The 12,748-nt window shown below is 44.7% G+C and overlaps 1 protein-coding gene and 1 long non-coding RNA gene across 2 annotated transcripts; one reads left to right on the top strand and one right to left on the bottom strand.

The window, feature by feature from the left end:
* Positions 1-1,775: 1,775 nt before the first annotated feature.
* gbx1 (gastrulation brain homeobox 1) lies at positions 1,776-4,803 on the top strand. The gene is made up of 2 exons (XM_061840407.1): positions 1,776-2,368; positions 2,835-4,803. The coding sequence occupies exons 1-2, from the start codon at positions 1,915-1,917 to the stop codon at positions 3,359-3,361; spliced, it is 981 nt and encodes a 326-aa protein (XP_061696391.1). The 5' UTR covers positions 1,776-1,914; the 3' UTR covers positions 3,362-4,803.
* Positions 4,804-4,930: 127 nt separating this feature from the next.
* Positions 4,931-12,731, bottom strand: LOC133511467 (uncharacterized). Its single transcript, XR_009797912.1, has 2 exons — positions 12,274-12,731; positions 4,931-5,490 (listed from the first exon to the last, which is right to left on the bottom strand). It is a non-coding gene; the product is annotated as an uncharacterized LOC133511467 (long non-coding RNA).
* Between the last annotated feature and the right edge of the window lie 17 nt (positions 12,732-12,748).

Below are 12,748 nucleotides of genomic sequence, written 5' to 3'. Positions count from 1 at the left end.
TATTCTGAAGGCTAATTTACACCAAATTGTGTATGCGAACTGAAATTCATAAAATGACAGCAGTTTCAAACTACTAAAATAAATTAAGTTTTGCGTGACATTCTAAGTTGATAGGGTGCACCTGAAAAATAAAACAAAAGATTTTTTTAAACGATAGATAGATAGATAGATAGATAGCTAGATAGAGATAGATAGATAGATGATAGATAGATAGATAGATAGATAGAAGATAGATAGATAGATAGATAGATAGATAGATAGATAGATAGATAGATAGATAGATAGATAGATAGATAGATAGATAGATAGATAGATAGATAAAGATGAAATGATACCTTTTTTGGATGGTTTCCCACAAATGGACTAGGACACTTACCAAAATGAAATTACATTTTAATTGGGAATAAAATAACTTGAACTATTGCATTTACATACAGAATATTTTATGCATATGATACCCTTAAATGATTACGAAATAATGGGAAACTTTTTCAGAATGTGCATTTGTTATTGTAGTTGTAGTATAGCGAGACAATTACAGTGATAGCTCTTAAAACATACGGATAATATATGAAGAATGTATTGAAAGACATTTACTGTATTTATGATTATAAGCAACCCGTGAGGCAGAAACAGATTATGTAAATGTGCTTTAGACAAGATGCGTGTATATTCTAATAAAATAAATTGGGCTGAGCGACGTTTTCTGCGACGTGCACGCGCGACGCAATGACGAGCACGTGTGTGTGTGTGTCTCACCCCCCCCCCCCCCCGTCGCCCCCCTCGCCCCCTCATCAGGGTGGGCTCACCCGGCTCATGATGTCGGCGTCCCGCGCGCAATCAGACGAGCGTTTTGGAGAGCTCGGCCACCCGCGCGACTCAATGGGGCTAATCATCATCATCTTCATCGTCATCATCGCGGCCATTTACGAGCTGACGTGATCTCCCGTTATTGCCTCGAGACCAAAAAAAAAAAAAAAAAAAAAAATTTTTTTTTTTTTTTTTTAGATTGCTTCACGCTGTACAAGAGCAAATAAAAATATTGGATTTTTATGGATTTTTTTGTTGTTGTTGGGTCAATTTAAAAGGCCCCCTTTGAAGCAAATGTGACTTTGGCCATGTTGCAAAGCCACGCCGCGGTTGACCTCGCACATGCGCGCCTTTTATGCGGATCTAATTTTGCCAAAGTATCGCCCCCCAGGGAACAATTGTTGCAGCACTGCTTTATCCGGGGCCAAACACATTGTTTGCCCCCCCCCCCCCTCCCAGGATAGGCCGAGAGAGCCGGGTGAGAGACATCTGCCTCTCCTCCCTTCCAGACTTTTTTTTTTTTGGGGGGGGGGGTGTCACAAAAGGCTTGCTTGTTTTGAATTCCCAGTAATTGCTAATCATCAATCAAAATTAATAATAGCTGATTGGCTTGGTGTGGTCGACGGTGATAGAAGGGGAAGGACTTCTTTGAGGGGAGGGGGGTCTGGGTGCTGGAGGGGTGTAGGGAGTAGGGGGGGAGGGGGGGTTCCCTACTGGGAAACGACCGCCTCTCAGGACGGGCAAAAAGTCAGAAGCTGAATAAGGAAATGAAGCGTAATTTGAGGAAGATGGATGAGCCCCTGGGGACCCCCCCCCTCCCTGCCCGTCCCCCTTTTCACATGATAACCAATGCGCGCTCCCTCTTTCTCTCTCTCTCTCTCTCTCTCTCTCCCCCTTGCGCGCACATCACAGAGGGAGGAGTCGCCGAAAAGGTTGAGAGCCGAGGCAGCAGCGTGAGCGTGTTTATGTAACAAATAAGAGGCGCACAAAAAGGGGGGAGAACACAAGCCGACCGCGCAAAAAGTAGTCGGCAGTCCCACTTCCGGGGATGCGGCACAGGATCTACTCGCGCAAAGTTTGAGATTTTGGGGGGCCGCTGCAAATATGCAGAGACCGGGAGGGCAAGGGACCGCCTTTTCCATCGATTCCCTCATCGGGAGCCCCCAGCCCAGACCGGGACACCTGCTCTACACGGGCTACCCGATGTTCATGCCCTACAGGCCGCTGGTCATCCCGCAGGCCTTGTCCCACTCCCCTCTCTCCTCCGGGATCCCCCCGCTGGCCCCGCTCGCCTCCTTCGCCGGCCGCCTGACCAACACCTTCTGCGCCAGCCTGGGCCAAGGCGTGCCGTCCATGGTGGCCCTCACCACCGCCGTGCCCAACTTCTCGGACCCCCCGGACACCTTCTACCCGCCGCAGGAGCTGCCGGGCCCTCGCCTGAGCGCGGCCGAGCCCGGCGCGAGGACGCACGAGAGCCCGCTGCACTCGGACGAGCTCCGCGGCCGCGACAAGAGCTCCGACCTGCTCAACTTCTCCGAAACTTTTCAGGCGATATCAGGTCGACGTGGATCTCGCTCGCTTAATTCGCTCGCGCTGGCACAATAGATCACACGTAAAAAGAACAATTTTGGAATTTTAAATCCCATTCCAAATTCAACTCGTGTGCAAATTCTGCCAGAGCATGTCAACTCTTGATGATTTGAACGTGATTATGAGATGCACGTGCATAATGAGTTAATTACATTTTACCGCTTAGGAAAAGAATCCTCAAGTTACAGTCGGAAATTTATGACAGTGACAATTTGTGGTGGTTGCTATTTCAAATTAATAAACCAGAAAATACAGACTGATGTTTTTAAATGGTGTATACTACATTGTTGCGTCATAAATGGGCTTCTATACTTTACTGACTTATTTTTTGCGTTTGCATGTGTATTTTCCGGATCAACTAGGAAAAAAAGTCAAATTTTCTCTACCATACATGTGAATATACGTTTTTGATTTGTTTTGTTTTCCAATTCCAGGCGAGACCAAACTGTACAGTTCCGACGACGAGAAAGCAGACCTGAAGTCGGCGGAGGCCGCGTGCAGCGACCGGGACGACAGCTCGGGGGACAGCGACAACGAGAGCTTCTCGGACGGCAACGCGTGCGGGCCTCACCCGCAGAAGGCCAAGCTGAAACTCGGGGCGGCCGCCATGCACGACGCGCTGCCGCCGGGCGCCGCCTCGGCCGGCAAGAGTCGCCGGAGACGAACCGCCTTCACCAGCGAGCAGCTGCTGGAGCTGGAGAAGGAGTTCCACTGCAAGAAGTACCTGTCGCTCACCGAGCGCTCGCAGATCGCGCACGCGCTCAAGCTGAGCGAGGTCCAGGTGAAGATCTGGTTCCAGAACCGCCGCGCCAAGTGGAAACGTATCAAGGCCGGCAACGTCAGCAACCGCTCGGGGGAGCCCGTGAGGAACCCCAAGATCGTCGTGCCCATCCCGGTGCACGTCAACAGGTTCGCCGTGCGGAGCCAGCACCAGCAAATCGAACAAGGGACGCGGCCGTGAGCGCCGCGGATGACGTCATAAAAACAGACCCAAAAAAAAAACCCACTTCGAGTGACTCCGGCATGAAGCACAAACTGGAGCGACGACTGGAAATATGCTGTCACTTTTATTTATTCATTTGTGAATATGTACATATTTAAAAGAAGGAAGAAGAAAAAGACGAACAGTACAAACGGGCCCTATAACAAGAATGTGTCAAGACATTTTTTTTCTTTTTTAATATTTATATGTCAGGCCAAAACTTTCTGTTGGTTGCATGTCGTTTCCTCATTTAGTGGAAAGTTTAACTTTTAGGGTTTTTTTTTTTTTTTTTTCAAGATTGCTTAACGTTTGGTGTTTTGTACAAATTTGTTTGCATGTAAGACGGTTTTGGTTTTTGGAAGGAGCACATTGGACAGATGACGAAAAACGGAAGCGAGCAATCAAGGGACGAGTGTAAAGTCTATTGAGCAAATAAATTCGTTTATATAGCAAAGTCGGATTCCACTTTTGAATCGTTCAATAAAACAATCGTTTGACAGGTGACATTTTGTGTGTGGCAAGGACCAATAGATAGACGACAGCGTTAAAAAAAACAACTAAAACCCCAATTAAAACATTATTTTTCAATTATTATTTTGCTCTCAGATGTTAAAAATAGTCACTTCAATCTTAATGTCATGTTGCATGCGTGAAAAATCAAAGAGGGAAAAAAAATCAATGTGGTTCCGTTTCATTTGTCAATTCGGGATGGCAAATGGAGTGATTTGTTTGAAAGTGGTCACGTGACCGATGGCGCACCAGGGGCTCGTCTTCACCCTCGTTCACTAAAAGTTTACAAAATTCACAAAAAAATATCACAATCTAAAACAAATGAATCCACAGCATCGATTCAACATGTGTTTGTGTGTGTGTATACATATATTGAATATTGGGGGTTAATTACATATCAATTACAGTTCCTCAGATATTTTTTTTTAATTTTATTTTATAAATAGGTAGTAGCTCAAACGGGTATTGTACTATTATATTATATAATTTTACGTGTTCAACTGCCCTGATTTAAATCTGCTGATATTTTTCAGATCAAGATGAGAGGTTGCTGCAAAATGGTTTACTCCCCCGGGGGGTGGGGGTGGCTCAAAGTATTGATGTTTTCATGTTGATTTATGAACAAAATATTCGCTTTGGTTACACGTCACATGACGTCATAACGTGGTTGCAAAAGCCTGAAGCCTGGAATCCTCAAATTGTTTGAAAATATGGAAAAATATCACAAACTATAGCATTTATTTTTTAGGCCTAATTTCCCCCTTCTTAAACATGTAATGGAATTTGAATCATGTTATTGAATTACAGTATATTATTGGATGATGGTACTGATTTATGAACATTTTTGAGAAATCAACACCAAAGGAGGGTTTAAACACGACCCCCCCCGCCCTACACACAAATAGTTCTTCCACTCCAAATACAGAAAAAGGTCAAGTAAAATATAAAGTAAATATGAAAAGCGTACATATCCCAAATAATATCTCAGCACATTCAGTGACAGGAAAGGGAAGGGGAGATGTTTTTTTTTTTTTTGGGGGGGGGGGGGCGGCTTTGGTGTTTTATGCAAACTTTCTCTGAACACTTTCCAGAGAAAGCTGGGATCATTCCCCATTTGCTCCATTTGTTTGTTTCTTTTTATCATTATTATTTTAACTCTGCCTCCCAGCCCAGCTCATGTTACTGCATGCTGCAGCACCTGTTGAGGAATCCTCAAACATATATGAGGTGCATATTTTGACTGCATCAATATTTGTGCAGAAATTTAGACGTCAACTGTGTGACCCTGTTAGTGCCCACACACACACACACATGCACCCCCCCCCCCCATTTAATTTCCATCCAGCTCACACTTGAAAACTAACACCGGGACGGGGAGCCAATTTGTGATGATGACATCCAGGGTGTTGATGAATCGGGACGGTCAATTCCGCGACACCGTGGCAGAGCGGCGAGGTTATTTTGGGCGGCATGCGGGGAGCGATGCCAACGTCACCTGATTATTGTTGTGGCGACGCTGGTGTGGAGTTTGCTGCGAAGGAATCATAAATCCTTGACGCTGACAAGCTAGCGCTCCTCCATTCTGGTCGTGAGCGTTCCTAAACGTGCGTACAAGTGGAAAAAGAAGATAACCCCTCAGTAATAAAACGCAATTGGAGTCAAACTAGTCACCCTTCGATGCTGACTGTAAAGTTTTCCATTTTAAGTGTTTGTTGTTGTCGTCAAATCGGTCCATGGAAAAAAAAAAACATCCCTCCCCCCCAAAAAACATTTTTTTGCAGTTCAATATTGCAATACCAATAAAAACTCGAAACATCGAATGGTTTCGATAACCCGAGTTACAACAAAAACTGTGGCAACTTCATTGGTCTTTATTTCATAAAATTTCTCAGTCGGAACGTATTACTCCGCTTCCTGTGGCTTGGGTTTCTAATTAAGCCCCGCGCTTTATGTACAGTCGGACTGTACCGTCATTGGCTGGCGTTTTAGGGAGGTTTGATGCACATTTTGCACATGTGTGCACACCCTCTTCTCAGTGGGATCTGGCTGTATTCAAAATTAACCAATCGCATAAAATACAGGTCAGCCTCCACCTGCCAGCACTTTTAAGTTTGGTGCGAACACAACCCCCGCCCCCAAAATCGTCATAGTTATGATGAAGCCTGCAGGTGGCAGGAACATATATTTATTTTCATTCAACTGAAAATGGAGCTGAGGTGTCAGAAATTAAGAATAGTTACGAACTCCACTTATTGTTTGTACAAAACCTTTGGTGTAAGGTTAAGAAAAACCTACTAGAACATCTGAAATTCCTTTGGTGTTCACCAGAATCATTTAAAATGCTTGCAGGTGTGTGGTGACTCCCGTTCAACATGAGTTTGGATGCGATTCGTTATTTCCGAGCATAGCCGCGTCCCAATTGTAAGAGGGTGTGCACACTTCTGCAAACATATCATTTACTGCAGCCTTTGTGAGGATAAGCGGCAGGTGAAATGGATGGATGGTTGGATATTTTGATTTCCCCTTTCGAAGAGATTTATTTTTTTTTTTTACTTGAATTGTACAGGTTACCTGTTATTTGAGCAGTGGTGTGCAGACGTTTTTTTTTTTTTTTTTTACATTAATACATTCCTTTAATAATAATAATATATAATACAATTAATATATTCATAAAGGACCTTGACCTCACTGATTTCAAAACGTTTATTACCTTTATAGGTAATGTTTAACATCTATCAAAGAAAACTATTATAAAGTAAAACTACTCACCTCTTAACAACAATTGATTGAGACTGAGAGTCCTGTAATATTTTTTTCCCATTAATTCAGAATTTCACACTCAAATTGATAAGTTCAATTTGATAGATTTTTTCCCCACTTGTCTCACAAAATCACTAATTGACCAACCATTATAAATTAAAAAAAAAAAAAAGACTAACATAAGCGTCGGCCTCACAGTTCTGAGGACCCGGGTTCGATCCCGGCCCAGCCTGTGTGGAGTTTGGCATGTTTTCTCTGTGGCTCTTCTCCGGGCACTCCGGTTTCCTCCCACGTCCCAAAAATATGCAACATTAATTGGACACTCTAAATTGCCCCTAGGTATGATTGTGAGTGCGACTGTTGTCCGTCTCTATGTGCCCTGCGATTGGCTGGCGACCTGTTCAGGGTGTACCCCGCCTCCTGCCCATTGACAACTGGAATAGGCTCCAGTACTCCCCGTGACCCTCGTGAGGATAAGCGGCCAAGAAAATGGATGGATGGAATTTAATGTATTGTTTAGACCACAGGTGTCAAACTCAAGGCCCGGGGACCAGATGCAGCCCGCCACATGATTTTATGTGGCCCATGAAGGCAAATCACGTGTATCAACTTGATTTTTGTTAAAACCAAAATTTCAAACTGTCATGTCATAAATGATCACGTTGAGATATTGCGAGCATTTTTGTGCTACCAAACATCAACAATACCCTTGATTTGTGATTCCAAAATTAGTTGATAAATTTAATGTGTAAATATGATGGGTCAATTACAGATTTTCGCGGTTTCAGTCATAATGGCCCTCTGACAGAAATCGTAATGACAACGTGGCGTGGAATAAAAACGAGTTTGACACCCCTGGTTTAAACAATATTTTAAAAACATCTGAATTATGACTTTTTTTTTTTTTTTTTAAGTGACACGGCCCAGCCGTCACGATTAAAAATTAAATGCTGCCCTTGAGCACAACACGTTGGGTTCCGAGTCTGATGAGATTCGCCGCGACATCGCTTTTGTTTGACTTTCCGACGGATGTTCTTTCCAATCCGGGCCACGGCGCTTTTGGATTTTCCGCCACACGCGGAAAAAAAACATCCCACCTGGAGAGGGACGGCCGCCGAGGATGTTGTTGCGGGCGCGTCGGTGGGCACCCGGCGTCCGTCCGGTGATGTATGGGCAGATGCATCAAATCGCACAAGATAAACAAGCGATGAGTTTCATCAGGGCCATCACGGCTTTAATTTGGCTGCCTAATGAGTCAGATCCAGCGGCGGAGATAAGAGTTGTCAGAGGCTCGGCTCTAATGAATTTCTTGCCACTTGTAATCAAGGTTGCCTGTCTGAGGCGGGTGGGGGGAGGCGATGATTAATGGAACCCTGGAGGATTCCCTCGGCCCTCAGCCTTCATTACAGCTAATGTATTCTCAGGCAAATTAACAGAGAAACGCCGGCAAAAGCCAACGGGGGGAGGCGTGGGGGACGGTGTGGGGAGAAGGCCGGGCAGCAATGGCGGCGGGGCCACGGGAACCGACCGTTTAGCTACAACAAAGCTCGGAGAGGAGGACGAAGGAGCGGATTAGGTAGGGCCCGCGTTCACCCATCTGACGGGGACACGGAGTCATCAGACAAGATGGCGCTGAAGTTGACGAATCGGGGTGGGTTGCGGGGGGGCTTTCCGGGAGAACATAATTACCAGTTAAAGAGGTTAAAAGGATGTAACAGGAAGCAAATCTCGATGTAATGTAGCATATGCAAATGAAGACAGCTCATTAGCTCGGCGGCTCCTCGGCGAAAAAGGGAGAAACGCGGACGGAATGTTTTGCAAATTCCGTTCATCCGTCAGCCTCGGCGCCACCTGCGCAAATCGGCGAGCTAATTTGTGCGAGAGGAGGTGGGCGGCGGAGAGAACCTCCTCGCCGCTTAGCGTCCGTCGTCAGACGGCAAAACAAACAACGCGAACTCGGCTCTTTAGCTTTCGCAGCGCGAGCGCTTCAGGAATTGGATTGACAAGTCTTAAAAGTACTTCAAAGAGTTCCGTTCTGTTGGCCGCTCCATGAGGACGATTTGCTTCGAGCTACTAACCTGAAGTTAAAGTCCATCCAGATTCTAAACCGCTTTCCCATGGCGCGGGGCACACGACAGCCTCGTCGCCAGCCAATGAAGTCCGGACGAGTCAGACTATACGTGCACTTGGAACCTCAAAGTTGAAATAAAACATTTTTCCTTTTCATCTAAAAAGAAAAATCCAGAAATCACAATGTATGATTTTTTTGTATTTGGACACCTGAGAAAAACAATGTTAATATTTGGCATATGGCTTTTGGCTTTGTTTGCAATTACAGAGATCAAACGTTTCCTGTAGTTGTTCACCAGGTTCGCACGCACTGCAGGAGGGATTTTGGACCGGTCCTCTACACAGATCTTCTCTAGATCAGGCAGGTTTCTGGGCTGTCACTGAGAAACACGGAGTTCAGCTCCCTCCAAAACATTTTCGATTGAGTTTAGGTATGGAGACTGGCTAGGGCATGCCAGAACCTTGGTATGCTTCTTACGGAGCCAGTCCTTGGTTTTCCTGGCTGTGTGCTTCGGGTCACTGTCGTGTTGAAAGACCCAGCCGCGACCCATCTTCAATGCTCTGACTGACGGAAAGAGGTTGTTTCCCAAAATCTCACAATACTTGACCGCGGTGATCCTCTCCTTAATACAGTGAAGTCATCCTGTCACATGTGCAGACCCCCCCCCCCCCAAGCATAATACCACCACCCCTATGCTTCACAGTAGGGATGGTGTTCTTGGGATGGAACTCATCATTCGTCTTCCTCCAAACACGGTTCGTGGAATTATGACCAAAAAGTCCTATTTTGGTCTCATCTGACCACAAAACCTTCTCCCATGACTCCTCTGTATCATCCAAATGGTCATTGGCAAACTTAAAGACGGGCCATGCACCTAGGATGAAAATTTCAGACCCCTCCATGATTTTTCAGTAGGAGAACTTGGAATATAGCAGGGTGTTCAAATACTTATTATCCTCACCGTAATTCCCTTACAAGGCTCCCCGGAGCATGACTCAGCTCTTTTGTGGCCCCGCGTCATGACAGCGCCGAGGGAGGAAGCGCAGAGCAGGTGATGAAGCGCGGAACAATGGCGGCCGACACGAGAGAGGAAGGGGATGAAGATACGGCGAGACGAGATTAGCGGGAAATAAGAAGCGGATTAGCGGGGGCTCGACACGCGGCAACCTTTCACTTTGCTCATGGTGACACTAAGCCTGCTTCTTTATCTTAATCCCCTTTCAAACACTGCTGGAGGCCCCCCGAAAAGAAGCAGGAAGTTGATTTGTTGCTCCGTTTGGCTCGGGACGCTCACGACGGACTTGTGCTGAAAACGTCGACAGCCGAGACTCAGCCAGGAAACGGGAGTCGTCGCAGGAAATGAAACCGATCCCTGAAATTGCTCATCAATCATGTTCCAATTGCGCTAGTTCACTTCCCATTTTAAGACGAGTGAGCCCGTACAAATCGGCGCGGCAAATTTGACGTGCCTACTCCTCAAAATTTCGGTCCGTATGAATTTACTGGTACTGGTGGATACTTTCAACTTCCAAGTGTCGAAACGATACGTTCAGGAATCATCAAGTTGTTTACTTTTTGACTCTCACTTGAAGGCGTTTTTAGGCCAGATTTTCTAAAGGCGATATCGCGCACAAAGACTTGAACTCTAAATAATAAGGACAAAGATGGAGAAACTGTAAAATAAATAATACACACTTATAATCTAACTTGGGCACACACAGACACACACAAAATCGAATAACTTGACCATGTCGACATCAAAAGTAGATTGATGCAAAATGCCTGCCGGGACCCGCAAACAAAGAAAAATAAATTCCATGCGGAACAAAGTTTACCGGGCCAGAGGCCGTTTCCAACGGACATTTATGGCAGAAGGACACACTGTTGTGAACGTGATGAACTTTGCTGAAAATGACAGCGGAGTGACTGTAAGTAATTTTTAAGACCCTGTTAGATGTGTAAGGCACAAAAAAAACTTAATTGCTAGCATGCTAATGCTAATCGCAAATGGCAAGCGTTCAGCAATTAGCGTTTTGCTGTCTCAAATTCTGTATAGCGCAATTCCCGGCCTAGAGAGTGCACCTGGTTATAGAGCTAGAGATGTATTCTCATTGAGAACAGATCCAGCAACTAAGTATTTGTATGTGTCCAGACTTTTATACGCTTTCAAACTTTTGCGTGTAAATCACGACGACTTACTCACCAGATCCATGTGTAGATCCAGTTGTCCAAGACAAGCGGAAGAAAATTAACAGTCCAATTTCTTAGATGTGAAAACATCGACTTCGGCATTAAACACGGGTCCTCTTTGCCGAGTTTATCTAATTTTTCCACATACCTTTGTTTATTGTCACCTTCTAAATGTCTAACGGTATCGAACAAAACTCTGGACGTCATGCTATAAGACATATTTTGGTGTCGCCTCCAACAGACTTAGCGTTGAACAATGCTTTGTTTGACCGGCAATATGGCGAGGTAAACAAAAGTCGCGTGATTTTATGACGTAGGTGCACGAGCTCTATAAGCCTCCGTACACAGAAAGAGTTTAACACTAGCGCCATGCTAGTTTTAGCACAGCGCTAGCTAACTTAAATTCTATGTACCAAGGCTTATAACCAGGTGCGCTAACGCTAGCGCCGCAGCCCCGCAGGGTTGAAAGCGTGTGGAAAAAAAGTCACGGTTTGTAGCCCGGAAATTACAGGACCAATTTTGTAACATATACTCAGAACAAACATATGCAATTTAAGCATCCAAGTTTATCCCTTATAAAAGTATCGAAAATGCATGTTAGTAAATCTATTTTTTTTAAAGTTACAAGAAGAGGATGGCGTCATTATTTGATTAGTCAATCAATAAAAAAAATAAATTATATGACGATTGGATCGTGACAGCCCGACTTGAACGAAATGTCATTCCTCTTGTAAACCACCAGAGATGGTTTAACCGTTCGTTCATCCATCCATTTTCTTTGCTACTTATCCTCACAAGGGTTGCGGGGAGTGCTGGAGCCTATCCCAGCTGTCAACGGGCAGGAGGCGGGGTACACCTGACACACAAGTTAATACACACATCTATTTTTTATTATCGTGTGGAGTCTCGCAAAAAAAAAAGTAAATTGTGGTGCTATAAATCTAAATAAATTGGTGTACCGCGCCAAGGTGCAACACATTGCACAATTGAAAGCGGGGCGCGACCCCTTCCCCTTTGGGCACGAAAATGTTTACTAAAACACACTGTTAAATGGTGACCTCTGGTTACTTCTAACAGTGTGAATACATGGCAATCATAATATTTTGAAAACTTGAAATATGAGCCCAATCAACCAAAATTATTTTGCCAAACTTCAGACGTAAAAATGTAGAGAGCGAAATTTACATCAAATATAGGCTACTGCACTTACAAGTTATACTTCATAAATATGTACACAAGTAATATAATTAATAACAGGGCAAAAATGTTTTGCAAATAACAGAGCCTGTGCAATAGATGGACCTAACCGGATTAACAATTGTCAATTATATAATATTTGAGAAATTTTCGTTCAATTTACCTTTGTGTTTCCTGGTTTGGATATGCAGCACTTTACCGGGAACGTCCACCTTTTTTATGTGTCCGGTTGGACACGTTGATACCGTTTTCGTTCCTACCTGCACGGTGGTTTTTATCAATTTCCCTGGTACGCTCTTCATCTTTTCGCTCCAAGACTTTCGTCATTCTGGCAAACGTGCTGACCGCTCGATAACATATGCGTGTGTATGTCTATAAGTTTTATCTATGCCGTAGTAAACAGAATGCTTCTCTCAGAAATTTTAACATCTGAGTGAAAATACCGATTAAATACCGCCAAAATGCTGCCGGAAATCGGAATGTTGTCGTTATTATAAACACCAAATTTAATGCAAACAGATAGCACTGCCGTAAACAGGTAACAATGGCGTCTTCCGCCTTCACGGCTGTAACTAATATCACGACGAGTGTTGCCGATCGATCCTGTTCGCCGGTTCCCCCCCCCCCCCCCCCGCAAA

Source organism: Syngnathoides biaculeatus, chromosome 13 (assembly GCF_019802595.1).
Source record: "Syngnathoides biaculeatus isolate LvHL_M chromosome 13, ASM1980259v1, whole genome shotgun sequence".
NCBI classification, from domain to species: domain Eukaryota; kingdom Metazoa; phylum Chordata; class Actinopteri; order Syngnathiformes; family Syngnathidae; genus Syngnathoides; species Syngnathoides biaculeatus.
This window is presented reverse-complemented; position numbering and strand designations above follow the sequence as displayed.

Coding starts and splice junctions, on each gene's coding strand:
- gbx1 (XM_061840407.1), top strand. CDS start 1,915: ATGCAGAGACCGGGAGGGCAAGGGACCGCCTTTTCCATCGATTCCCTC. Junction 2,369..2,834: donor AACTTTTCAGGCGATATCAG/GTCGACGTGGAT, acceptor TTCCAATTCCAG/GCGAGACCAAACTGTACAGT.